A 27,786-nucleotide genomic window follows, 5' to 3' on the forward strand; every position below is an offset into this window, starting at 1 on the left:
GGGTGTGTTGCACTCCCCAGACTGCGCCTGCGCACCTCAGCCGCCCGCCAAGTCTGACCGAGAGGAAGGCGCGAGTCGTTTTGCTCGGGCTGTCTTTGTTCTAGCGCCTCCGCTGGTCCGAAGCTGAAGTCCGCCAGCACCCCGAGCACCCTGCCAGGCCCCATGTGCTGTCCCAGCGTGCCCACGTGATCTCTCCGCACCGCGGGCGAGCCCCAGCTCGGGCTTCTTAACCTTTAGCGCCCCGTGGACCTCTTTGTCAGTCTGGTGAAGCCAATGCATTCCTTCTCAGGGTGATGTTTTAAAAGCATCAAATAAAATACAAAGGATTCCAAAGGAAACCAATGAAATTGAAGTGCTGTCACAAAAAAGGAAGTTCGGTTCGTCAGTAAACATTAAAGTCCCTACTATGTGCCTGTCACGGTGCTAAACTGGGGATACAAAGAAAAAGCCCCCACTCTCCAGAAGCTCCCGGCCTGGGCCAGAGACCATGTGCCAACCCCTTTTTCTTGTACAAACAAGATGTAGCCTGGATAAACCAGGCGTCATCTGGGGGGGAAGGCAGTAGAATTATGGGAGACCAGGAAAAGCTTCCTTGTAGAAGGTGAGATTTTAGCCAGACTTGAGGGGAGCTAGGAAGCAGAGATGAGGAGAGAGCATATTCCAAGAATGGGGCACATCCCTGAGAAAATGGAAGCCCAGTTTCTCCCGATCCTAGTATAAGTGGGATGAGGGGCATAGCAGCTTAAGGTACAAAAGGTAGAGATGGGAACCAGGGAGGCTGTGAAGGGCTTTGAATGCCAAATAGATGATTTTATATTTGATCTTGAAGGTGTGATAGGAAATCACTAGAATTTGTGGAGTAGGGGGTGATATAGTCAGGTCTGCACTTTAGGAAAATAATGATGACAGCAAAATGGGAGAAGGATTGCAATTGGGGGAGATTTGTGGCAGGGGGACCCCCTTCCTCCTATCTCACTAACCTGGGTCTTCTGACTTCAGATATAGGCTTTTGCAGTGCCACACACTCACACATCTGCCACACACTCATACAAATACCTCTGAGGCTAAGTTCCCTCCTCACAGTCCCACCTTTCCTTAGTACTCAGGATCTGCTGGGGGAGAAGGCAATAGGTTATACAGGAACTCTGATCAGTATCAATGACCAGAATCCTTGTGATTCAGTCTGGAAAGAATTCAGTAGGCCCAAGCAGACTTGGAGTCAGGATTGTAAAAGTTTATTGTTATGCTTTACATTGGGCAGGGGTTCTTAGGGAACGTACAAACTTAAAGAAGTCACAGGAATAGTTTTAAAGAGTCAAGACAATAAATCAGATGTCAATTATGCTAACTAGGTGAGTAAGGGAGGAGTTAAGGAGTGGTCAGTGCTTAAAGGAACATGCACTTTTAATGTCAACTGAGCAGTCGTATTGCCCATAATTCACTGCTAGCAGTCAAGACTGACTGAGAAGTGCCTAGTCTGCCACCCATTAGTGTCATGTTTGACAAGATGGATGTTGGGAACCAAGGCTAACGGAGACTCAGTATGTATATAATTGGCTAAGGAGTTAACCTACAGATAGGGCATTGAAGGATTCATAGGGGCAGCTGGCCACTTTACTAAGGGGAGATAACATTTGCCTAAGCTAAAATGTTTATAGATGGTTTAGTGACGAATTCATAGGTGTAGCTTGTTATTGTTCCAAGCAGAAATAAACCGTTGTTGCTGGGCAGAGTGCTGGCAGGGGGAAGGGGCAGAGTTAATTCTCTGAGGCTGGGGAGGGGGAAATGTGATTTTACAGACTGGTTTTACAAATTGATTTTAAAAAACTGATGTTACAAACTGATATTAGAGACTGATATTACATAGATCCCAAGCACCCCATCAGATCCATTGTAGATTCTTCATTTATAGGGAAGGGGCTTCCACACAGAAAGGTGGGCAAATACCCTAGTTCCAGACAGTTTTCAAAAGTCACAATTGCTCCTCTTCCCTCTCCTCATTCTCACAGATTTACCAAACATCCCGATATTTTGAATTGGTCTGGGGTTTCATGGTCTGTTCCATTTCCAATAGGGATGCTTGCCCTCAAAATATGTCCCTCACTAGCCTGCCATGGTGCTTGAAATTCCACTATGAAAAGTGAACTTCCTGTATCACTATTTCATTTCTCTAGGAGCATGAGATTTCTGGAAATTTTCTCAGAAGGAGAAATAGAACAGGATTTTTGGGACACCACAAGAAGTGAACATAACCCACTCTGATCTAGGACAAAGAAACTGTACTGTCTAAACTGTGCTTTAGGGCCTGAAGCTATCCCAGAGAATAGAGGGAGTCTGGTCAAGCCAAATCAACAAGCATTTATTAGGCACTTAATCTGTGCAGGGAAAGAAATGGCAAACCAGTCCAGTACCTTTGCCAAGAAAGTCCTAAATGGGGTCATGTCTGTTGATGCTGAACAACATGTGCAAGGAATTGTGCTAAGCTCTAGGAATATGAAAAAGACAAAGATAGTCCCTGCCCTCTAGAAGTTTACAGTCTAATTTGGGGAGACAAACAACCACGTACAAACAGGACATATATATTGGAGATAATCTCAGAGGACAAGCACTAATGGTAAGGGGTGTAATAGTAATGTAATTTTATCCCTTTGTATTGGCAAAGCTAAGAGGCACTTAGCACCTAGTTTCAAATTAAGCCTCTATCAAAGAAACAGAAGGTATGAACCCATGTTGCTGATGTAACAGGAAGGGGTTGGCTGAAACAGGAAGGAGCTAATACTGTATGTATATAAGGAAAAGCCCCTGTTGGGTCAGACAGATCTTCTTGGAGCAAGCTTCATGGAGGCAGAAGCTGCTGCCACCGGGGAGGCTGAAGAGGAAAGGCCCCCCAGGCTGGAGAGAATTATTTTGATTCTGGGAACCAGCTGGAGCTTCTGCTGAGGAGTTGCTGAGTTGGAGGGCCAGCTGGAGCTGCAGAAGACTGAGGAAGCATGACTGTGATACTGGTACTTTGCACAAACCTGTTTGTGGCTTTGTTAAGCCTTAACTTCAGGAACAGAGACTGTGAAGGATTTAAGGTGGACTGAAAGCTGTGAGCTTCATCGTGCAACAGGAAGTACTCAGAGAGCTAGACAAGGACCTGGGAGCTGTCTGCCTTTGAACCCAGGTGACAGTTTGGTGAATCCAGGTAGGACCTTGACCATGGAACGGGATCCAGGGAATCTGAGAGATCACCCCCGAGTCAAGCTGAGAGAAGACTTTACTTGGATATTGTGTACTGACTGAGAAATTGTAATTTACTAGTGACCTAGGGGTGGAGGGCTTGTGTATTTTCTGATGATTGAATAGTGAATGATGACTTAATAGTAATTGATTTGTAACTTGGTGTACCCCATGAGTAGAGAACTTTGACTTTTGTATTTTGTGACCCTTAAGGAGGCAAACTTCCTTAAGGATGATTGAATGATTGAGTTGATTGAATGAGTTACTAAATGATTGTTCTTTGTTCAAAACTTTGAGACCACTGTGGTGAAAACTATGTGGCCATTTTAGTGGTAAGCTGTTGTGAGTGCTGTACTTGATTTTCTGTGAATATTTTGCTCTGACTTTTGAGGGTCATGATTTTTGATCATCATGAAGGGTCTTTGGTGAGTGGTGGTTGGTGTTGGAATCTTATTTGCTAATAGCCAGATAGGTGAACTGAAGCTGACTTTGGATACTTCTAGGCTGCCATAGTGAGAGTGACAGGAACTAATGGTCACACTGCTACCATTTGATGATAATTGTATTTCAGTATAGTTGGTTTCCTCTTAATCCTATGTATTTTATTTTACACCGTTAAGGACAGGCAGGCCAGTATCAAAGTTGGGACAATTTGTGGAACTGAATGTTGTAAACTAAAAATAGATAAACAAATTTAATAAAATAAAATTTTTAAAAACTTGGGACAAAATGAGACCTTTGAACCATTAACAAAAGGAAGTTTACTTAACCCTAACCCAGAAAGGATATTCAACAAGTATATAATAACACTTAGGGTAGATGAAGTTTCCCCTCCCAATCTCCACCCCCCTTGCCTCCATATGGAAACAAGCCTGGATATCAAAGGAGAATGTGGTTACTCAAATGGTCTTCTGATATATACTAAATCTGAAGGGTTCTGACCCCATGTGGGTGTGTCTTTTTATGCCCTTGGGCAACCAGGATGCCTCTATCAACCAGAAGCTAACAGGAAGCTACAAACCATATGGTAGCTTAAATCTCACTCCATCCCCAAGCAAATCAAGTCCTAGAACTATTTCCTTTTGTAACCTAACCCATGTGGAGGAGGTTTGGTGTGGACAGGAAAACCCTTGTAGATATTAGACCTGTCGCATATATATTAAAAAACATTATTCTGAGAAGGGGCCCCTAGGTTTTATCAAATTGCCAAAGGAGTTTGAGATGCAAAAAAAGTTAAGAATCTCTTCCTTAGAGGAATGTAAGGGCTTTGAAGATAAGGGCTGTCTTTCTTCTGTGTTTGTATAGAGTTTGTTATATAGTAAATACTTAATAAATGTTAGTTGATTGGCATACTATAGTTTGCTTTGTCACTCTTCAGTTGATGGGAATCCCCTTTGTTTCCACTGTTTTGTTACCAAAAAAATGCTATAGTAATGGAGGACTGGCCAGTGATCTCTCTGAAGAACTTTAGAATTGATTGTATGATATGGGAGATGCTGGCAAAAGACTGCCCAGCACAGTGTGCCTGTGTCGAAGATGACTCTGTGCTCTGAGTAAATCAGAATTGCAGTATCTCAAAAGAAATGTGAGATGCAAAAATTTAGAAACATCTAAAGCCCAAACGTTCATACGAACTATTTGTACACCACCTGTGGTAGAACATTCTGAGCTTGTATTGGTTTGATCAGCCATAGCTGGACACACTGTACCTTGACCCTAACATGATGATGTCATTTTGGTCCCCTTTGAGAACAAAGGACAATAACCAGCTAAGTTCTAGATACTGTGCTAGATTCTAGAATTATAAAGAAAGGCAAAAGACAGCCCTCTAATCAGAGAGGAGGCCAAGGGAGGTGATATCAAGACTTGAGTTAGCAGCATGGTGGTAAGTTTAGACGTGATGAGTTTATCCTGGAATGGCCATCTTGTTCCATGGAGTTGAAACCAGGCACCCTTCAAGGAAGGTGCTATTAAGATCCCAATTTATAGTTGAGGAAACTGAGGCAGACAGAGGTTAAATGACTCATCCAGGGTCACACAAAGAATAAGTGTCTAAGGCCAGATTTGAACTCTTATCTTCCTGATTCCAGGCCTAGAACTCTATCCACTGCATCACCTAGCTACTTAGGAACATGAGAAAACATGAAAAATGATGAATGAGAAAAATACTGTACACACTGATAAACGACAACAATATAAACAGAAAGAATAAAACAAAACTAAATGAAGTATACTTATAAAGACTAAGCTTGGCCCAGAAGAAGAGAAAATGCACTTCCCTCTTTTTACTGCACTGGTGGCGGTGGAGGACTGTAGGTGAGGAATATTATATATATTGTCAGATGTGGCTCATGTGTTGGTTTGTTTTGCTGTACTGTTTTTTCTTTATTATTATTATTATTTTGCTTTTTGGAGGGGGGAAGGTAGAGCAATTGGGGTTAAGTGACTTGCCCAAGGTCACACAGCTAGTTTTTTTTGTGTTAAGTGTCTGAGGTCCCATTTGAACTCAGGTCCTCCTGACCCCAGGGCTGGTGCTCTATTCACTGTGCCACCTAGCCACTCCTCTTTAAATTTTTTGTACAAAGGAAGCCCACTAGATAAGGGAGGGTAGTAAGGAGTATTTGAAAAAAAAAAAGATTTTTCAAAAAAGTATCGATTAATAACAAAATTAAGTATTTCTTCCTAATGTTATAAAAGACCTTTTCTATTTACTAATTAATTTTTTATGATGCTACCCTTCATATTTTTTTTTCCTTTTAGGGTTCATCTTTTTTATATTTGTCCTGACTAGTCAGTTGAGATAATAGTGGATCCCAGCTATGTTAGCTATGTGTCTCAGCTTGGTGTCATCTCCAAGTTTAACATTTGTGCCTTCTTCTAAGTCACTGATAACAATGGTTTTTAAATTTTTTTTAAAGCAATTGGGGTTAAGTAACTTGCTCAAGGTTACACGGCCAGGTGTTTCTGGGTGGGTGCTAAGTGTCTGAGCCTGGATTTGATCCCCAGGTCATCCAGACACTGGGGCTGGTGCTCTTACTCGCTGTGCTACCTGGCCGCCCCTAAATTTTTATTTTTTATTCTTAATTTAAACACTAAAAAAAAAAGAGAACATTTTAATATGTGCAGTAAGACACACAAAAGAGGATTCTGGACTGGGTCCCCCAAATCCCTTCTCCTTCCTTGAGGCATAACAAGGTTATGGCTTCCAATCCTTCACTTTAAATGGAAGAACACAAAGCAAGGCCCATATCCAGAGGGTCATATGGTACCCTCAGATGGGACAGACCTAAAAGCCTCTCCCCTGAGACCATTATCTCTTATTAGATGCTGACAGCAAAAGCAGAAGAGGTACAGATGGGAGAAAGAGGAGGTGGAAAGGCTGAGTGCCACATACAATTCTATAATCTCAGCCAGTCAAAGAGTCTGCCATGTAGTAAGCAGATCAGAAGCAGTTATAGAACATCTGTACATGCTCTAAACTCTTTCCAAGACGCTTCCATTAAATGTCGTCAGGGACTTTCTCAGAAGCAGGTCCCTCAGGTTCTTCCATTTGGGGAATTTCATGAGCCAATCATGTTTAGATTTCAACAAACAAGTTTCATCAAACAAGTTTAGATCTCAGTGGAACCACAGACCCCATGCCGCAGTTCTGCCTCATGACCACAATGCTTAATTATAGGCAGCTGTGTCTTTACACAGGGTATGATTTATTGAATATTTTAAAAATATTTTTTATTAAATATTTTTAATTGAATATTTTTAAAACCCTAGTATTCTAGGTCTGGGTCTCCTGGTTTGTAAATGATAAGCAGGGACTCTAGAGGAAGAAACGCAGATGTAAACTCCTTTATTCCCAGGGCTCCCCTTTAGCCACAATCATGGCAGAAAGTGTCTCAATTCTGTTTTTATATTTGAGTGGAAGAAAGGACGAAGAATAGAGCATTAAGGAGAGGAAACAAGAGGAAGGAAGGGAAAGGTCCCAGGTGTAATGGACTCAGCTCTAGTGAGTACTTATAGCAAGCAGGGCTGCGCACATCTCCAGTCAGAAGTGACACCCTGTTAGCCAATAGGAGAGGTCCCGATCCTGACAGTGTATCCTCCACTTCATCCTCGGAAAACCAGAGTAGAAAGAAGTTAATGTTGATTGTTTTTCCTTTCCCACTCTCCACCAACAGTCACACTAACATTTTATAAAAAGCCAGTGTATAGTTGCCTCCTGAACCTACTTCATTCACTGTCTATTCTTGTCCTTTTTATCTCCCTTTAAGCTTATTTCAAATCCATGGCCAGCTGCCCCTTTACTTCAGACTACTTGCTCCAACCTATATTCTCCTCCTCATCATATTGCTCCGAAGAGGGAACTACCCTTTCTATTACGCTACATTCCATTATGATTCAATTGAAACACTAGTAAAACTCTTTGCTTCCTACCCCTTCGTCCTACCATGAGTTGGAAGCAGTTTCCTACCCTAATAAATAACTCTTCTTCCTAGGGTAGAAGACGAATTCTCTCCAGAGCAGAACCTCTAAGTCACCAGCAGGGTCCTCTTTGAGCTTCAGATCCTTAGCATTATCCAATGCTGCGGCTCTTTCAGTCCATTCCTGCTGCCTCTTCCTCTCTTAGCTCTCTCTTGTGAGTGGGAATGGAGGAGGCTGGTTCCTGAGCATCCTTCTCACCAGTTGGCTATTCCTCCAGAACTCAATACCATCATCTTGACACAAAGAATGGTGAGAAAGATGTAGTTACTCAGCAGTTCTGAAGGAGACAAAAGATAAATAAGTGCAGCCCTAAATGCTCAGACAAAAACAACCTCTTTCAACTGGAAGTAGAGAAGCTGGGAATGGGCAGGCTGTGTATTCCCAGTGTTAAGGGGCCCTTCCTTACTCTATATGCCCACTCACCCTAGCTGGAGTCTTCATTGTGTACTGATAATCCTGAGTTCACAACTCTGGCTACTGGACCTGTACTAGGTAGGTTTGGATTTAGGATGTTTCTTCTCACATTTCCTCTTTGGTAGAGATATTAGAAGCTGCCTAGAAGCTTGGGGGTGTGACAGGTGGGGGCAGATGGTAGACTTCCAGGAAGAATGAGCCCAGGAGGGGCAAGCAGATGAAACTGCACTTAAACTCCAGCATAGGGAAAAATCCCCAGCCAGAAAGGTCTCTGAACAGCCTAGAAACCTTAGGAAAAAAGAAGGGGATGAAGATGAAGAGCTGAGAATAAAAACTCTGACTAGCTTTGAGCCAAAGCAGAATCCTGTGGGGGTAAAACAAGCAACGTAGAGTAGAATGAGACTAGGGAGAGGTAGCTCAGCTTTTCAGAAACCTCAGCCCTCAATCTTTTCCTGCCTGAGACGTTTCTCTAGGGAATTTCTAGAGGTAGAAATGAGAGGAGAGGCAGACTTTTCTCAGGAGATCCCAGGGAAGTATATGTACCTGAACAGTTCATGTGACCGAGGTTTTTGGAGTGACTCTTGTCATCGTTGCACCAATAGTGGCTGTTGATCTGGAAGAGGCCATAGTCTGTACTACCAACAGCATTTTCATATTTCTTCTTTGTATTGACCTGGCTTTCCCTATATGCCAAGCACATCCCTTAGATTGAAGAGAAGAGTGTCAGGATCCAGAGAGGCCCCCTTTGAGAGAGCAAGGAGGAAAAGAAAGGGAGAAATGTGAAAAGAAGAGTTAGAGAAAAGAGCCCAAGCATTAAAATGGTATCAAGAAAGGAGATAGAAGGGGCAGCTAGGTGGTGCAGTGAATAGAGCACTGGCCCTGGAATCAGGAGGACCTGAGTTCAAATGCAGCCTCAAACACTTAACATGTACTAGCCGTTTGACCTTGGGCAAATAACTTAACCCTAATTGCCCTGCCTCCCCCCCCTCAAAAAAAAAAGAAAAAAGAAAGGAGATAGAAAAGAGAAGGCATAGTTTTGGAAAGCCAGAGGGAGGAAGAAAACAGGGGGAGTCACTTACAGTCACCTAGGCTAATGCCCTCATACCCGTCTGCTTTATGCATCTCTTGGGCCAGTTCACAACGTTTGAAGATTTTGGTCTGATTTGCCACAATGAGGCAGCTGATAAAGGAGAGAAATAGAATCTTCTTCATCTTCAGAAGGGTGAGGAATGTAGTTTAAGGAGTTTGGTCAGTAATTCCCAAAGACTCACAAATGTCCTGCTACTGGTAACTCAAAGATTGGGCAGCCTAGAGGGAAGAGACCAAAACACCATGATCTAGGTTGGAGAAGCTCCTCCCTCCCATTAGGCCATCTCTATGCTTTCTTTACCCAAGCATGCTCTGCAAGCATATCTCACTATAGGGGATTCTTAGTCATTAGTTAGAGATCAGAACTGGTGCTGAGGGTGCCGGTGGTATGGAATGTATGGTCTAGAGTTTTGGCAAGGTACATCTCTTTTAGCCTCAATCTGACCTGGAAGATCCGAGTGATTCTCCAGGGATCTAGAAATCCAGGTGGTTTCTGGAACAGGGGATGGTCAACTTCAAATTTTCACTTTTATTTTTTTTAACATTTTACATCCTCCAACTTCCCAACCAGTGACTTAGAGTTGCCATTCCTTTTGTTCTCTTCTTTCAAGAAAGACCTAGGCAGAAAGTGACCCCTCTCTTCCATGGTATGTGGGGGATTACTTTGATTGCTAGGCCAGCATATCCAGAGGTTTAGAGGTCTATAGTATGGGTATCTTTTTCCTTTTTACAAAGACTTTATGTTTATTAGAATTGTTATATTGACAGTTTCTGTACATTATTCAGAAGTTCCCAGATTTGTATGAAAACATACTTCCTTATTTATACTTATTTTAAAAAGAAATATAATTGTTTACTAAAGTAACACATTCAGTGATGTACAGTTATTTGTTGTCAATTATAATTTCATATCACACTTTGTTATTTTACCCACTGGTCAGAAACATATTTTTGCATCAAAATATTAAGACAATAACCACAACATAATAACAACCCTGAAATAGGATGGGTATCTTTGAGGGACACCCAGAGACCCTCCCCTACTAGGCAGTGAGCATGGGGCATGCTGACAGAAGATACCTGAGTTTGGATTCTGTCTCTGATATTTACTACATATATTACCATGGGCAATTCAGAAGATGAATAAAAGTTCCAAGGCAAGGATTCTTAACTTTTTTTGTATGTTCATAGATAACCTTTGACAGTTTAGTGAAGCCTATGGATATCCTCTCAAAATATGATTTTTTCCCTCAAATATTTTATTTTTTCCTATCACATGTAAAAAATTTTAAACATTCATTTTTTTAAATTTTTGAGTTCCAAATTTTATCCTTCCCTTCTTCACTTCCCCCTCATTAAAAAGGCAAGCACTTTGATGTAGGTTTTTCTTTTGCAGTCATGTAAGCCATAGAATAATGTTTTTAAATGCACAAAATAAAATACATAGAATTACAAGGAAATAAATTACTTTATAGCAAAATGTAGTTATTAAAATATAAAAAAAATCCAAGTTCGTGGACCCCAGTTAAAGAGTTGTTCAGTCATGTCAGTCATGTCTGACTTTTCATGACCCTTGGAGTTTTCTTGGCAAAGATACTGAAGTGGTTTGGCATTTCCTTCTTCATCTCATTTTATCGATAAGGAAACTGAGGCAAACAAGTTAAGTGACTTGCCCTGGGTCCCAGAGCTAGTAACTAGACTGTGGCCTAAAGTCTTCCCCTTGCTCAGAATCGTGACCCCACCTCCTTCCAAACAATCATTCTGAACACTGAATGCTGGTAGCTGAATGAAGAAAATTGAGACCCTGGATCTACCCTACCCATCACTACTCTTCAATCTACTGGGGGAAGATGCTAAGTTCCCAAACAATTCAAGCATTCACCATCCTGTCATCCTGTAGCAAGCTGCTTTGACTGCCTTCCTCTCTTTGTGACCATCCCTAGAACAGAGTCATCTATTGAGACTCAATTCTGCTTCAGTCTGGGGGCAAGTGCCTTTCTCCTATGTTCTCAGGACCACACCTTCAGGGCTCCCCTTGTCTTTCTCTCTTTCCAGATAATCTAGCACCAGCATATTTCGATTTGGAGTCCAAGGACGTGAGTTTAAATCCTGCCTCTGCTGCATATTACTTTTGAGACCTTAGTGACTTGTGTTATGTAATCTTAACTGGATCTTATTATAAAATAAGGGGGTTGGACTAGATGGTTTTCAAGGTCCCTTCTGACTTTAGACCTATGATAGGTACTATGATAGGAAGCAGGCCATTCCCTCCTGGCTTCCCCCCCTCCCCAACTTTTGTTGTTCAATCTTGTATGATTCTTTGTGATCCCTTTGGAGGTTTTCTTGGCAAAGATAAGAAAACCTGATCTTTCTGACAATGAAATTCATTCCTTACGGGGTGCTAAGGATGGGAAAACATAACAGCAACAATTCAATTAAAATCTGTCTTTCCATACTATACCCTCTTCCTGTTACCTGCCTCTTCTAATCTCTCTCCATCCTACAGGTCCCACCAGATTGTGATGGAAGACTACAGTGTTTCAAAGAAGGCATTTCCTCCAAAGGTATCCAAAGATAATCTGGAAGTTACAGCATGGGCTAGGTCTTAACTCAGAATTTATACCCAGTCTCTTTCCAGACCACAGCTCTCCCTAGTCCAAGAGTAGAAACATTAAAGTATCCTGGCCTTCTGGAACTCCCAGAGGCTCTGTGACATCACTCTTGGAGAAACTTACTTTTAAACTTGGATAGTTGTTGAGTCTGAATCTAATTCTGAAGTATTAGTTAGAAAGGTACAACAGGTGTGGCGGGTGAAAGATGAAAATGACTGAGGAAACAAGGGTTTTAATTTCTGAGCTATCGATTTGCGAAGCAATGCATGTCAATTGCCTAACAAATCATTCCAGACCTTCCTCAGCTTTGGCACCGGACCCCAGTACAGGGGGAGACAGATTTTTATGCATTAAAAACAATCAAATCAGACCAATTAATTAAAAGAAAACAGTTAACCAGGATACAATATTAGGTAATCTGATTTCTAACTAGAGAAAAAATTAGGGACTTTCCAAGATGGGAAAAGGAGAGCAAATATGTGTAGTTCCCTGAAATCAGAAAAAGAGGTATCCCACTCTCCTCAAGTGTCTGTATACAGTCAAAGGAACATGGAAATAATAACTGGTTAACCAGTACAAGACCAGTTTTCAGATAAGGCCTATGGTTTGTTTGAGATATATAATTGTGAGAAAACTCCTTGCATAGATCTTTGGATCTAACTCAGTTTCATGTCAATATAACCAAGGTTTTTAGTAAAGGGTATTTAGGGAGCTTTCCAGTACAGCAAGGCTAGGTTCAAACAATACAATAAAGCCCTTTCATTTTGAATAAAGTTTTCTTACAAGATAAAATTTAGACTAGACCCATAATTGAATAAAAAGGGAACTGAGCTAACTCCAGAATTGAGTCAGAAGATGGAGTCACCATGGTTCATTTAGTTCCCACAATAAACCACTAGCTGCTCCAATTTGCTCACAGTTATGTGCAGATGAGTGGCTGAACACCCATGGTTGCAGCACAACTTCACAATACAGACTCTTACAGAATAATGCTCACAGGCTGATCATAGACAGTTGAATTCAGTTTTTTAAAAAGCTGAAAATTTGGGGCGATTAGGTGGTGCAATGAATAGAGCACTGGCCCTGGAGTCAGGAGGACCTGAGTTCAAATCTGGCCTCAGACACTCAACACAAAAAACTAGCCATGTGACCTTGGGCAAGTCACTGAACCCCAATTGCCTTAACTTCCCCCCTCCAAAAAGCAAAATAAAATAAAATAAAAAATAAAAAGCTGAAAATTTAACACAGATCTGGGAAACTATGACATCCCCTAGTTCTACCCCTGACCCCATAATTCAATTCAACAAGCATTTGTCTACTATGTGCAAATCCTAGAAACTCAAGGAGAAAAATAAAATAATCATTGCTCTCAAGAAGCTTACATGTAAATACAAAGTAGATACAGAGTAAATTCCAAGAGGGAGAGAACAGTCAAAATAGAGAGTTATGAAGAAAAATCCAGTGTAGAGGGTGATACCTGAGATGAATCTTAAAGGAAGCTTAGATTCTAAGAGGTACATACAGACGAAAAGGGAATGCTTCTAGGTATTGGGTACAACCAGGGAAAAGGCACAGCCAGGAGTTGGAAAATGAGCTCTGGGTCTGTTTTGGAGCAACAGAAGTAAGTTTCTGCATGAGTTTGTGTGTGAGTGTGTGTGTGTGTGTGTATTTATTGAAAACCAACAATGATTCTAAGGCAGATACCATATTACACCTAAAATAATTGAATGTTCTTAATTATTTTCACTAATGTACTTCAAACTTCAGTAGAATTAATTGTCAAATGTGTCTTTGAGAACACTCACAAAAGAAATGGAGAAAATGAGGGTTGGAGTGATATCATTGGGTAGAGTATTAGTTACATGTCTTTCTCTTGGCCCCAACTCCTGCCTCCATAGTAGAGGACTTCGGTGAACACTTTGACACTCCCTCAAACACCTTGACTTCCCAGTTCCTCAATCAACTCAATTCCTATAATCTAGTCCTCAATTTCACCTGGACATGTTCATACTTTCATGCCATAATGTACAAGTATGACATTTTCATGTTCGTGAACTCTGAAATCCCCTTATCTGATCATGATCTTTTGTCATTTCATCCTTCCCCATGCCTTTTGACCCTCAATCCTCCTCTTCATCTTCACTGTGCCCTCCAGTTCTTCCCAGGCTAACACTCCTGCATTGATTACACACTTCTTCTTTTCTTATCTTTACCTTTTGGTGAACCAGTTTAACCATATAGTGCCCTCTTGAATACCTTGTCCTCTTATTTTGCTGCTGATCTAGACCTGCCAAGCCTTAGTCTTGGATTACTCCCACCATCCAGTTGCCTTAACTCCTGTCTGACAGCTACTGAGCCAAGCCTGAAAAATGAATGTGTGAGTTCATGACAAATATATGTTAGATAATCTCAACTAAGTTCTTACTGTAGGAAGGCAACCCTTTTGTTGTTCCCTAATTGATCTCACTCACTCCAGGGATTATCCTCAAACTTTTTCATCCCTACTTATCCCTTCCATGGCATGCCTTCACCCCACCCTCTCAGCTAAAGATCTTGCTTCACTGAACAAATGAAGGCCATTAGCTGAAAGTTCCCTCTTTTCCCTTCCTTCTCATCTCACATTGTTTTTTAAATTTAATTTTTTTGCTTTTTAGGGGGGAGGGCAGTTGGAGTTAAGTGACTTGCCCAAGGTCACACTGCTAGTTTTTGTGTTAAGTGTTTGAGGCTGGATTTGAACTCAGGTCCTCCTGACTCCAGGCCTGGCGTTCTATTCACTGTGACACCTAGCCACCCCTAAAGTAATCTTAAAGCACAACTCTGGCCATGCCCCTTCCCTGCCCCCCCACTCAATAAACTTTAATGACTCCCTCTTACTTCTAGGATAAAATATAAAGTTCTTTATTTGGCTTAAAAAGATGACATCCTTTCATGTGGCAGCTTAAATAGGGGAACTCCAGTAGGTGAACTTGTGTCTAGGTCTCTGGTTACCTTTTATAGTTTTTGTATTTCCTTTCTCTTGTAGGCCACCAAGCATCAGTCTTGAGATATACATATGTAGACTTGGAGGTAACTTTGTGAGTATAGAAGGTCTGGAGGTCCTCAGTACATTGAGAGAAGCTGATTGACGGCAGGAGAAGTTTATTTATCAGAAAAGATGACCACTGAAAAAAGGATTCCAAGCCTCTGGCCTAGCTTACCAGAAGAAATGAACCTTGAGGGAGACAGTGCAGGGCCCAGGTGAATATAAAATCTAATCATCAGCTTTTCACATCTTCGTCCCTACCTACCTGTCAGTCTTCCTATACTTTACTCCCCTTCTATGACCCAGCGTGACCGACTTTCTTCTTTTTCAAACATGACTCTCCTGACACTGGTGACTTTTCACTGGCTGTCCCCCATGCCATTCTACAAGAGATTTCCCCCCATTCTCCTTCTCTCCCCAAACTACTAATACTTTTCCTCTGAAATTACATCCCTTTTATGGTGTATACATGTGTCTTGTGTGTATGTGGTTGTTTCTATGTTGTCTCCCCCATTATAATGTGAGGCATTTGAGGGAAGGACTTTTCTTTCTTTCTTTTTATCTTATCCCCAGGCCCAGTGACTGACACATAGTAGGCACTTAATGCTTTTTGACTTTCTGACTGACTCTGTGGAGAAACTTGCATTTTTAGATTCATTTTCACATGGGGAGTAGGGGGTTCCACTTAAGCCTCTGGAAACTGGCTTGGCATTCTGAGAGTGTTCCTCAGTGTGCTCAGGTGGAAGTGGACGATATATTTCCACATCTACATATGTGCATCATGGTCAGACCAAGCTGTAGCTGAGCAACAGACGAATTATGCACCTAGGACCCTTGATTCCATCCGGCTCGGCCACAGCAAGAAAATGCAGGATTGTAGTTTGATCTCAAGCCACTAGAGGGAAGCCCCAACACACCGATAATGTGCCTGAACATCAGCTCCTTGCTCAGCCTTTTCAGTGGCTCTGTAGGAAGGCTTATAAATTACGGTGCACAATCTTTGCTATGATCTTGTGCTCATTTATTTGTGATCATTGTATTCATAGTAGGAGGTCTGCTTGGAATTGAAGAGGCAACTAAAAAGATCTATTCTGCCCCTAAAACTGTCATCATCATCATCACTGCTGATACATGTTTTATGTGTGCATGTCATATATGTTTATATATAGTTGCACATAATACGTTATATGTATATATGTATGTGTGCACACATATATGTGTATACATTACATACATAATACACATGCATATATATAGTTGTTGTTCAGTCATGTTTTTAGTCATTTCTGACTCTTTGTGACCCCATTTGAGGCTTTTTTTTTTTTTTTGCTTTTTGGAGGGCAACTGGGGTTGTGACTTGTCCAAGTTCACACAGCTAGTAAGTGTGTCAAGTGTCTGAGGTCTTATTTGACCTTGGGTCCTTCTGACTCCAGAGCTGGTGCTCTATTCACTGCACCACCTAGCCGCCCCAGTTTGAGGCTTTCTTGGCAAAGATACTTACGATCATTTGCCATTTCCTTCTCTAGCTCATTTTACAGATGAAAAAATTAAGGCAAATAGAGTTAAGTGACTTGCCCAGGGTCACACAGCTAGTACATATCTGAAGTCAGATTTGAACTCAGGAAGATGCGTTTTCCTGACTCCAGGTCCAGCACTCTATTCACTCATATTCACTAGCTATCATCATCATCATTATCATCATCACTAACTTTATGTAGCACTTAAAAATTTAAATATTTTTACTTCGAACCTATCCCCCCAAAAGCATTTCTTCACAAGCTAGGCAGTTAATAAGCATTTATTAAATGCCTACTACATGACAGGCTCTTTGTTAAGTGCTGGGAATCAAAGAAAGGCAAATACACAGTCTGCCTTTAAGAGCTCACAATCTAATGGGGGAGACAACACGAAAACCACCATGTACCCACAAACTATAGACAGAGTAAATTGGAAATAATCAACAGATCCAAGGTACTAGAATTAAGGGGGATTAGGAAAGTCTTTCCTGTAGAAAGTAGGTTTCAGCTGGAAAGGAAACCAGGGAAGCTAGGAGGATATGAAGAGGGAGAGAATTCCAGGCATGAAAAAGCTCAGAGTTGGGAGATTGGAAGCTCTTGTTCAAGGTGGAGCAAGGAGGGCAGTGTCACTGGATTGCAGTGTAGGAGGAAGCCAAGTCATAAAGGAATGCCAAATAGGGGATTTTGTATTTGTACCCGAGTTGATAAGGAGAAACTGGAATTGACTGAATAGGGTGGGGGAAGCAGTGACATGGTTAGACTTCTGCTTTAGGAAGATCAGTTTGATATCTGAGTAGAGGACAGATTGGAGTGGGGAGAGAGTTGAGGGGGGAGACCCACCAGTAGGCTGTTGCAGTAGTCCAGTTGTGAGATGATGAGAGCTTGCACCAAGGCTGGTAACAGTGTGAGAGAAGAGAAGGGGGAGGAATCATGGTTTAAGATGTTACAAAAGTAAAAAATAAACAGACTGTATATGGGGGTGGGGTGGGGAGAGAAAGTGAAGAGTCAAGAATGATAACCAGGGGGAGGCCAGGTAGCACAGCGAGTAAGAGCACCAGCCCCAGTGTCAGGATGACCTGGGGATCGAATCCAGGCTCAGACACTTAGCACCCACCCAGAAACACCTGGCCGTGTAACCTTGAGCAAGTTACTTAACCCCAATTGCTTAAAAAAATGATAACCAGACTGTGGGTGCAGGTGACTAGAAGGATTGTGGTGCCTTTGACAGTAGTAGAAAAGTTTGGGAGGTGGGAGAGTTTTTTTTTTGGGGGGGGAATGAGTTGAATCTTAGATATGATGAGTTTAGATGTCTACAGGAGATCTAGTTTGAGATATCTAATAGGAAGTAGGAGAGGCAGGTCTGGAGGTTAGGAGAGTTAGAGTTAGATAAATAGGTGTGAGAATCATCAGCAGAGAGATAATAATTAAATCCATGGGAGTTGATGAGATCACCAAGTGAAATGGTATAGAGAAAGAAGAGAAGACAACCCAGGTCAGGGGACCCAGGGGTATGGTGGTAAATATTTAACAACTGACTCTTTGGGAAAAAAATGTACCACCCTCACACTTAAATTTAATCTGTGTTATTAACATTTTTTCCAATACTTTTTTTAAGTGTTGGAGAAAACAACAAACAATAAATCAAGCCCTGATTAGTTTGGAATTCTCCAGGGTGCAAATGCTCACAGTAAAAATTAAACAATCTGCTTTTCACAAACCCTATAAGTTGGTCAAGCACACCCATGGGGACATCTGCCTTTAGCAGCCATAAACTGGATGAAGGTTCAAGAAGGGAAACTGAGAAGAAATAATCACATAGGTAGGAGGAAAACTAAGTTAGAGTGGTGTCCCAAAAACCTAGAGAAAAGAGTATTGAGAAGAATGACTGGCAGTGTCTAAAAGCTGTACAGGGGTAAAGAAGGATGAGGATTGCTGGCCTGGACCACCAGTGTGCCTCGACCACCACACTTGCCCTCAGGTGACAGGGGTGTTCGAAGGACAAGAGGATGACTTGTCTTGGCAAGGAATAGTGATGATTGCCCAGCTGGCCACAGGGTAGTGCTGTCCAGGAGGGGGAAGAAGGAAGAGAAGAAATGCCTCCTCCTAAGAAGGGTTCTTGTCAGCCACCCTGTCCTGAAGATTGTATCAGCACTCATCAGATATCATCCTTGATTGGACCAAATGCAAACTAACTTAGAAACAAGAGGCTTCCAGTTTTGAAGAGCTCCCAAGCACCTGCCAGTTCCCTTGCTGTGGCCATTTGGTAATGAGACTGGGTCAGGTTGTATGTGTATTTATATGTCCAGCTGAATGTTGGCTGAGAGTTACCCGTTTACCTCTGCTTACTCCAAGAAATTAGGAAGCACCTGTCCTCAAGGTGCCTCAGAGTCATGGATGGAACCTTCTCCTACAAATCCATGCCAAGTTTGAGTTTAAACCAAAATATCTTTTGGGAACATCAAGGTGAAAATCACATGATTTCTTACCTAGAAGTAAATATTGTCCTTCTATATTCAGAGCACCTCTTCTAGTCTCAGCTTCTTTGAAGAATGCATCAGAATATCTTTACTAAAACGTCTTCACTCAAAACAGCCAGATCTCCAGATGGAGCCTTCCTTTCCATAGACATAGAGATGCAGACAGTGGATAAAAATAATTACCCAGGATGGGTGACAGATGGGCTGTGTTCCAATTCCTCCCATAAGGACTGTGACATCAACATCTCAGCATCTTTTATAGTGGGTCCTGGTATGTGGGTAACTCATTTGTCTAGAGAAGGGTTTGGCAGCTCTCATGTAGGAATTCCTTCGTGGTGCCTGAAGTGTCTAGGCTCTAGCCCTTGAACCTGTTCTCTCCTAGAATATTCAATTCAACAAATGTTTAATAAGTAGCTACTGCTACAAAGTCTTGTGCTAGCTCCTGAGGGAGACAAAAGATAAAAAAGGCATAGTTCCTTCAATTCAGTTCAATTCAATTTGAATTCTGGTTCACTCATTTACTGCCTATGTGACGATACTCCCACTGCATCCAGGGCCATCTCCAGTGGAACAGATCTATATCTTGGATCAGGATGACTCTAGAGGGGAAAGTGAGGCTGGTGATTTTGCACAGCCCTGCCTCACTTAAATCTAATTCACTTGCATGTCATGGCATCATCTTCCTGATGTCACTGTCCTCTTTGAGAAGGAAAGACAAACAGCAACAACAACAACAGCAAATCAAGCAGGGGGAAAACATGAATCATTCAATCAACAAGCATTTATCAAATGTTGGGCACACACGTAACTAACTGTAATTTATGATAGAATACAATATTTGATGAGAAGTAAAAGTGTGCCACACTTGCAATTGCAGGTGTGTACCCCTTGCTTTCTCAAGTCTGTGTCTTTGTTCACCTCAGTCCCTGGGTCAAAACATCTCCTCCATCTCTGCCTATTGAAATCCTACCCACGGGATTGGCTAGGTGGTACAAATCTGGCCTCAGACACTTAACACTTACTAGCAATGTGACCTTGGGCAAGTCACTTAACCCTAATTGCCCTGCCCTCTGCCCTCCAAAAAGAAAAAAAAAAAGGAAAAGAAATCCTACGCAGCTTTCAAGGTCAAGCTCCAATATCAGTTCTTGTATTAAGCTTTCCCTAAGACAATGCTGTGCTGCAGGGTCCTAACTTGACTCCTCTATTAGGCCTCTCATGAAGCATCCTTGCTCTTTCTTGGGACCTGCTGCTTATCTACATCTCTCTCCTGGTTTTTCCTGCAGACGAGAAGAAAAGTAACAGTGTCCATTTAAGACTTAACACTTCTTGATTAAGGCATTTCCATTCTGACCAGCAAAATTTTTATTCCTAGCTGTATTTGTTCTTAGCATATGGGATAATCCTGATCTGAGTTTATTGGTTAATTTGTGTATTTGTTAGGCCTTCTTGGGCTTTTCCCAGATAAGCTGTGGATTATAGAAGGTCAAGTCTACAAATATCACTTAAGACTTTATTAGGTGCAAAACTATGTGAATAAAAACACAAGTAGAAAAAAAGACAATCCCTGCTATCAAGAAATTTTTATTCTAATGGGGCAACATTAGGCAAAAAAGGAAACTAAAAGAGGGAGAAGGAGCAGGTACCCACAGGGCATGATAGAGAAAGTCTGGAGCCAGAAATGAATGAAGATTTGATAGACGTGGGCACTTAAATTAAAATGGAGATTCTGGAAGGAAACCAATCAACTCAAGGAAGGGGTTGCAAGGGTAATTGAAAGGTTCATAGATGTGGATTAAGTGATTCTAATTACAGAAAAAAAATCTGTATTCATAGTCACTTGAAAACCGGATCTCTGCTTCATGTGATTCCCTCTCCTTGTATCTTGAACAGGGAACCCGGGGGTGGAACAGTGTTGATCCAAGTCTGTTTTGCCCAGCAGTTACTGAATTCTCTCTGTGGGCAGAATCTTGGACCAAGCACTATGTTTAGGGAGATTCTGAATTCTAAACACTAAAGAAAGAAACCTAACCTCAAAGTCCTTACAAAAGGCATTCCAAAGATATTTCTCCTCTATAAATTTGAAAGACGGCATGTAGATATGTATGGTGGGTAGAGGGAGAGCCTTGAAACCCCGAAAATTTGGGTTCAAGTCTTGACTCTGATAGGGACTATTTATATGAGCCTGGGCAAGACACTTAAAAAGTCCCTGTATCTATAAATTCTTGGCTGGATAACGTTTGGGGATTGTATTTACAAATGGGCAGGACTAGATCTCTGATCTCTGACATTCTAATTTCTCTGTCAGATCTTTTTCTTTTCTATCCCTAGGTTCTCATTGGCTTTATGTCTTGTTGCTCAACGAATGTGGTGCTTGCTGGGGTCAAGAACACAGTGCCTTAGATTTTCCCTTATCTTCATACTTTTGGAACCTCCTGAGAGACTTCCAAGGTGCAGTTCCCTGGGACTGGCACATAAGGAGAATGCTTTAAGGGAAGGTTCTATCTTAGAGAGGGCCAGAGATGGTTCCTTAGAATTTGGGCTACTGAGCTGAAGGGGCAGAAAAGGAGTTGTCTGGATCAGAAGCAGGGGTCTTACCTGAGAGGCAAAGCAGTATTATGGATAGATAACTGGCCTTGGAGTCAAGGTGACCTGGGCTTATGTCTCACCACTGAAGCATACTGACTGAGTGACCCTGGGCAAATCAAGCAAATTCTCTGTGCTCTTGACAATTCTCTTAGACTATTAAGTGAAGAGAACATGCTGATTTGCATTAGCAGAGAGATAGCAGATGTACACAATATAAATGTCCCAACTTAACAATGTAATTGACTTGCCCAGGGCACTCAATCAGAATGTTTTACTTTCCCCAGGTAACCACTAACATTTCTATGTACAAAGAACATGAAAAGAAAATGTATATGAAATTTGGAATCCTTTATATATAGCTTATTATTTTAGATGTATATGTATATATATGTATGTGTATATATATATATCATATTTAACAAGACTGTATCAAAATTCAGTACTGTCCAGTTTGTCTATGCCCCATTCCAGGTTTCCTTTTGCTCTTTCCTCTGTATTTTTAAAATGTTTCATTAATTCCCTCCTCTTTCTTCCCCTCTTCTCCCTTCCCCTCCTTCCTCCTCCCCTCCCTTCTCTTCCCCTCTCCTCACCTTCATTCCCCTTCTCTCTCCTCCATTCCTCTTCTCTCATCTCCCCTCTACTGTCTCTCCTCTCCTTCCACTTCCATTTCTGCCTACAGCAGACTTCTGGCATTTCCAAGGTTAGAGATGTCCAGTAATGGTCCTAAAGCCATTTAAGTGAATGAATGAATAAAAATGCATTTATTAAACACTTTTGTTGTTGTCCAGTCACTTCAGTTGTGCCCAACTCTTTGTGACCCCTTTTGTAATTTTCTTGGTAGAGATGCTGGAGTTGTTTGCCATTTCCTTCTTCAGCTTATTTTACAAATGAGGAAACTGAGGCAAACATGGTTAAGTGACTTGGTCACACACCTAGTAAATGTCTGAGGCCAGATTTGAACTCAGGAAGATGAGTCTACCTGACTCCAGGCCCAACACTCTATCCACTGTGCCACCTAGGTAGGTGCCAACAGATCTGGTAGCCATCTGTATAGATGGTATTTTAGCCCATGGGAGCTGCTGAGAGAGAGAGAGAGAGAGAGAGAGAGAGAGAGAGAGAGAGAGAGAGTTGGGGGGAAAGTAATCCCCAACTCCCACAGAGGAAACTTTTGACAAATTTAAGTCTGAAATGATTGAATAAAGTTTATTGTTGTTAAAGAAGAGACAGATTTTCAGAGTATATGCATATAGGTAGCCTGAAAGAGAATACAATGAATGTTACTGTGAGTTCTTTCTTTCTATAGGCAACAGAGCAGCAACGTCAAGCAGTCTCTGAAAAAATCACCCAGATGTTTCATTAATGACAGAACACTTTGGGAGTAGAGGTTGATGTGCATTATTCATTCACATCATTAGTTTACATCATCAGTTTGCATCATTCATTCTGATAGAGCAATACGAGGTTTGGAAGAACAATCCATTTTGCTCTATCTTGAATTAATTACATGTGTGGAGCCTTGCTGGAAACTGGGGAATATTAAGTAACTGTGCCCTAGGACTGCATGGATTACTTATTATTATTCAACAAAGAGAAGTGATACACAGAGACAGAGAGTAGAGAGAAGAGGGCTAAGGTACAGTCTCTCTCCAAGGGGGTGGGACATGAATGTTGATCCACAGGAATGGCCAGACATGTAAGGAGAAGATTCAGGATACGGCAATGTCATGGAAAGTCAGTGTAGAGTACCAGAGAGGAGATTGTAGTCAAAGGTGTCAATATTTAAGAAAGGTCAAGAAGGATGAAAGCTGAGAAAAGGCAAAGAGATTTGACAATTAAGAGATAATTGGTAGGCAATCGTTTCAGTTGAGTGAATAAAAGCAAGACATAGCAATAGGTTGAGAAATGAATGGGGTGGTGAGAAACTGGAGGCAAGAAATGCAGAGTGCTTTTATTAGCAGTCTGGCTAATAAAAGGAGGAAAGATATAGGATGATAGCTTGAGGGCATCATAAGGGTCAAGCGAAAGGGTCTTAAGGATGAGAAAATATGGGTATGTTTTTAAGCAGAAGGAAAAGATTAATTGGTTTTGATTGGAAAGGATTCAGATGTTTTAGCCTGGAATACATTTTTATTCAGATCCACCAGCGTCTGAATGAAGGTAAACATGAAGCAGTTTCTCTGTCAGCAAAGGAGTGAAGATGAACTAGACATTAGGGAAGGAGAGATTTTGGTGAGACTTAATGAAGACCTTCTCAACTGTTAATGATGGATCAAGCCCTAGAAGAGAATAGTATAGAGAGAAGCTCAGGTCCTACAGATCTTCCAGGAAGATGACCGTGTATGTGTAGGATGCTTCACACTTTCTCCTGCCTCAAGTTAGAGGGCAGATGATCTCTCCAGGTCCTTCCCAATTCTGATTGTTTTTACGATTTTCAGATGCTAAGCCTACGTACCCTAGAGACTCAGCTGGCCGCCAGTGGGGGGGGGAGGGAGAAATAGCTGTTGCTAGGTTGGGTGCGTGCGTGCGTGTGTGTGTGTGTGTGTGTGTGTGTGTTGGGTGGTGGTAGGGAGGTGGACGACTGACGCCTCTGTGGGGAGAGGGGCGGGGAGGGGAGCTGCAGTCTGGATGACTATTTCTCCGGCTCCCATTCCAGCTCGTCCGCGCAGCGGGAGGCACGGAACGTTCCAGCCTGTTGCTCGCATCCTCTGGGGCCGCCCCCGCGGCTCGGTCCTGGGAAGAAGGAAATGTGAGCCAGTTCTCCTCCCATTTCTTTTCTCTTCACCCACCCCCAGAGCTGCTCTCCGCCTCAGTATCCCGGCCAGCCTCCCCGCCCCCACCCCGACAGCCTTCAAGTCTCTCCGAGCTCTCGGCGGCGCAGCAGGTCCCTACAGAACCCCGACCTGGGCCCCGTGGGGCGGCCGATGGGAGAGGGGACATCGAAGAGACAGTCTGCGGGAGGCAGGGACTGTGTGCAGCCGAGTCCCAGGTCTGTCGGTTGGCGGGGCGCGCTAGAGAGCCAGATGAACTGGACCTTCTTGAATCAGAGCGCCCTGGAACCAGGAGGCAGCGGGGGTGGAGGTGGCGCCTACGGCAACCAGAGCGAAGGGCTGGACACGTGGCTGGGCTGCTGTCCCGGAACCCCTCCGCTGGTGGCAAGCGACGGGATCCCGGCGGGTCTGGCCCCTGACGAGCGGAGCCTGTGGGTGTCTCGAGTGGCGCAGATCGCAGTACTCTGCGTGCTCTCCCTCACCGTGATCTTCGGCATCTTCTTCCTGGGCTGCAATCTACTCATTAAGTCAGAAAGCATGATCAACTTTCTAGTGCAAGAGAGGCGACCCTCCAAGGACGTGGGAGCGGCCATCATGGGGCTTTACTGAGGGCGTCCCAGGGACCCTGGCGCGAGCCCTTCCCTCCCCGCCCTAGGGCCCCACACGGGCTAGCTCGGGCACCTATGAAGTCCGGAAAGATTGCTTTTTGAGGGTGGAGGAGCAGCAGCAACCGGGCGGTGGGAGCGTCTTGGTTGAGGGGACCCGAGCCCCCTGCAAGGCTGAAAGAGCACATCCTCCAGGTGGTCGTTTGGGCAAACCCAGAGCCTGGGTGCGCCCACTCCCTGCTGTGGGTGCTAAGTGACTTGTTCCGTGCAAAGTGGTGCTTTGGGAATGTTTCCTTGTAGAGTCCTATCTGCCTTAGTGGCTTGGGGGATCGTTTGTAATAATTGTTATTAAAAAAAAAAAAAAGAAAAGGAGGGGAAAGAAGGTCGGGTGTGGGTGGGAATGGAGAAGAGGGACCCAGCAATTGTCTTGCTTCCTTAGAGGTATAGGTGTTCGTTTTGTTTGGTGATGGGAGATAGGGTGGCAATTTGGGTGGGGGTTGCAAAGGTATCTGGGTTCGCAATTGATTTTTCCATTTGTAAAGAAATTGTGTAATAAAACCCTCCCCACCGTCGGGGCTCTCAAGCTTCCTCCTGTGCATCCGTCTCAGTAAACACTCTGTCTCTCTCTCTCTCTCTCCGTCTCCCTTCCCCCCCACACCCCCCGCCTCCCCCCGCCCTTGTAATTTGGGATTGGTTCTTATGTCTTATGGAAAACTGATACCAGAGCCATCCGGGGATGGGAAGGAGGCACTTGCGGGCGCAGGGACCCGAATGAGCTGCTCTGGACCAGCACTGCGCAGAAGGGTGAGGAAGGGGAGATGAATAAATGAACGTTTTCTCTAGTCTGGAGCGATCTGATGGAACAGCTGGTTGGATCATTCGGTTTTGGGGGCAGGGAATCCATCAAATGAGGGAAAGAAATCCTCCAAACTGGTTGATTAGCTCTGAGTGTACAAAAGGTTGAAAAGTTGACAATTTCACTTTTCAGGTGGTGGTTGTGATTTCACACTTCGAATTATATGATCCTAGAATTGCGCGGGTTTTTGATGGAGAAAAAGTCCTTGCAATTTTCTTTTTCCATAGGGGAAAGAGGAAGCCGAATTCGATTTCTGATTCCTCCTAGAACCTTTGCGTGATGTAAAGGCATGCTGGTGGAACCGCTACAGGGTTTAAGAGCAGCTGTAGTTTTCTCCTCCCGGGCTTGGCCAGGTATTTGCCAAGTAGGGTCAGTGAAGAATTTCCTCCTCAGGGCCCATACCGAGATTTATTTATTTACTTGCCGATTCAGTGATTGGATGAAAGTGGGTCTCCCCATCTCACCCAAGCTGGGGGCCACTCATGGTGATCCCACCACTGATTGTCAGGGAATATTGGACTAACTCCATTTCAGACCTGAACCAGTTTGCCCCTCCTTAGGCAGCCTGCTCTCATCTCTCTGCCCCTCCCCAACATTGGTGCTACATTTAGTGGGGACATTCGATCTGCTTTAGCCTTACTGCAACTCAAGCAATCTGCCAGCCTCGGCCTCCTCCAGCAGGAAGGATTCCAGGTGTACATTGCTACAAGGTCCTGACTGTATTTTAAAAAGAAAAATGAAAACAAAGATGCTTCCAGACTGTCGGTACTAGTGCCTAACTGTCCTTTGTACAGCTAGGGGTTACCTATCTGCAAAGTGAGGATGGAATTGAACTAGATTCCCTGGGACCTCTTGGTGAATGGTGGCAGGTATATGCAAAATAACTGTCTTCAATGAGGAGGGATGCCTGTGACATTAGAGAAATTGGAGTGAAGAACTGGGAAATCCACTGGAGGACTGGGTTTTGAATCTGTGTGTGAGCTTTGGTAAATTACAACCCTCTGGGCCTCAATTTCCTCATCTGTCAAAACGTACTAGGTGATCTATCTCTAAGGTCTTTTTCAGTTCTCACAGCTAAATATTTTGGTTCATTTTACTGAGAAAATAAGTCATGAGCACTCTCTTTTCTCCTCTTCATCTCACTATTCTCTGCTTTACTCCAATACTTGATGAAGTTGTCCCTCTTTGACAAACACAACACTGTACCCTTGACCCCATTTCTTCCTATCTTGAGCAGATTGCCTCTATTACCCCTTTCTTTCCAATTTTCACTCTTTCCTTTTTTCCTGGTTCTTTCCCTGCTTCCTAAAAACATCCCTGCCTATCCATTAAAAAAAAAAACTGTCACTAGAATTTACTACTCCTACAAGCCATTATTTTATATTTCTCCTCCCTTCCCCTCTCTTGGCCAAATTCCTTTAAATGGCTGTTTGTAATCATTACCTCCATTTCCTTCCCCTCCCCCCCCCCATTTTCTAAACCCTCTACAACTAGGATTTCTCATTATTCATCACTCAATTTAAATTTCCCTTTCCAAAGTAACCAAGGATCTCATATAAGATTGCCAAATCTGATAGCTTTTTCTTAGTCCACATCCTTCTTGGCCTTTCTATAACACATGGCACAGTTGATCACTTTCTCTTTTCCTGGATATATTTTTGTCTCTGGACTTCATTAACTGTTTGTTCTTTCTTGGTTCTTTTCCTGGTTAATGCTTTCTTAGTTTCCTTTGCCTGTTCATCATCCATATCCCAACCCTTAACTTTGGTGTACTTCAAAGCTCTGTTTTGGACCCCTTCTCTTCTTTCTCCATATAACCTCATCTACTACCAGGGGTTTGATTAACATCTTTATACTGATGGCTTTCATGTCTACATGAAAAGCTACCTTCTCCAGTCTCTCTACTGAGTTTCAATCCCAAATCAACAACTGCTTACTAGACATTTCAAACCCAATGTCCATAGACATCTCAAACTCAAATAATACAAAAGAGAACTCATTTTTCTCCCTAGACTAATTTCGCTTCCTATTTCTGTCAAGGGCACTGCTATTCTTCCAGTCACACAGGTTTGCAATCTCCATATCACCTTTAGTGTCTTTTTTCTCTTACCCTACTTTCCACTGAGTTGTCAAATCTTG

At 42.7% G+C, this 27,786-nt stretch overlaps 2 protein-coding genes across 2 annotated transcripts; one reads left to right on the forward strand and one right to left on the reverse strand.

Moving 5' to 3' along the window:
- Positions 1 to 7,895: 7,895 nt before the first annotated feature.
- On the reverse strand, positions 7,896 to 9,327 carry LYZL6 (lysozyme like 6). The gene is made up of 3 exons (XM_069076846.1): positions 9,195 to 9,327; positions 8,659 to 8,817; positions 7,896 to 7,978 (listed from the first exon to the last, which is right to left on the reverse strand). The coding sequence occupies exons 1-3, from the start codon at positions 9,325 to 9,327 to the stop codon at positions 7,896 to 7,898; spliced, it is 375 nt and encodes a 124-aa protein (XP_068932947.1).
- A 14,685-nt stretch (positions 9,328 to 24,012) lies between these two features.
- RPRML (reprimo like) lies at positions 24,013 to 25,379 on the forward strand. Its single transcript, XM_069075986.1, has one exon. The coding sequence runs from the start codon at positions 24,340 to 24,342 to the stop codon at positions 24,793 to 24,795; it is 456 nt and encodes a 151-aa protein (XP_068932087.1). The 5' UTR covers positions 24,013 to 24,339; the 3' UTR covers positions 24,796 to 25,379.
- Positions 25,380 to 27,786: the final 2,407 nt, after the last annotated feature.

Source organism: Petaurus breviceps, unplaced genomic scaffold (genome assembly GCF_028583685.1).
Source record: "Petaurus breviceps papuanus isolate PSGF00001 unplaced genomic scaffold, PetGlider_PUasm1.0 90925, whole genome shotgun sequence".
NCBI classification, from domain to species: domain Eukaryota; kingdom Metazoa; phylum Chordata; class Mammalia; order Diprotodontia; family Petauridae; genus Petaurus; species Petaurus breviceps.

What these genes read in the sequence shown, in the direction of transcription:
- RPRML (XM_069075986.1), top strand. Translation starts at nt 24,340, where the DNA reads ATGGGAGAGGGGACATCGAAGAGACAGTCTGCGGGAGGCAGGGACTGT.
- LYZL6 (XM_069076846.1), bottom strand. Translation starts at nt 9,327, where the DNA reads ATGAAGAAGATTCTATTTCTCTCCTTTATCAGCTGCCTCATTGTGGCA. An exon ending in GGGCATTAGCCTAGGTGACT is followed by an intron (nt 8,818 to 9,194) that starts GTAAGTGACTCC and finishes CTTCAATCTAAG; the next exon opens with GGATGTGCTTGGCATATAGG. An exon ending in CGGTCACATGAACTGTTCAG is followed by an intron (nt 7,979 to 8,658) that starts GTACATATACTT and finishes TGTCTCCTTCAG; the next exon opens with AACTGCTGAGTAACTACATC.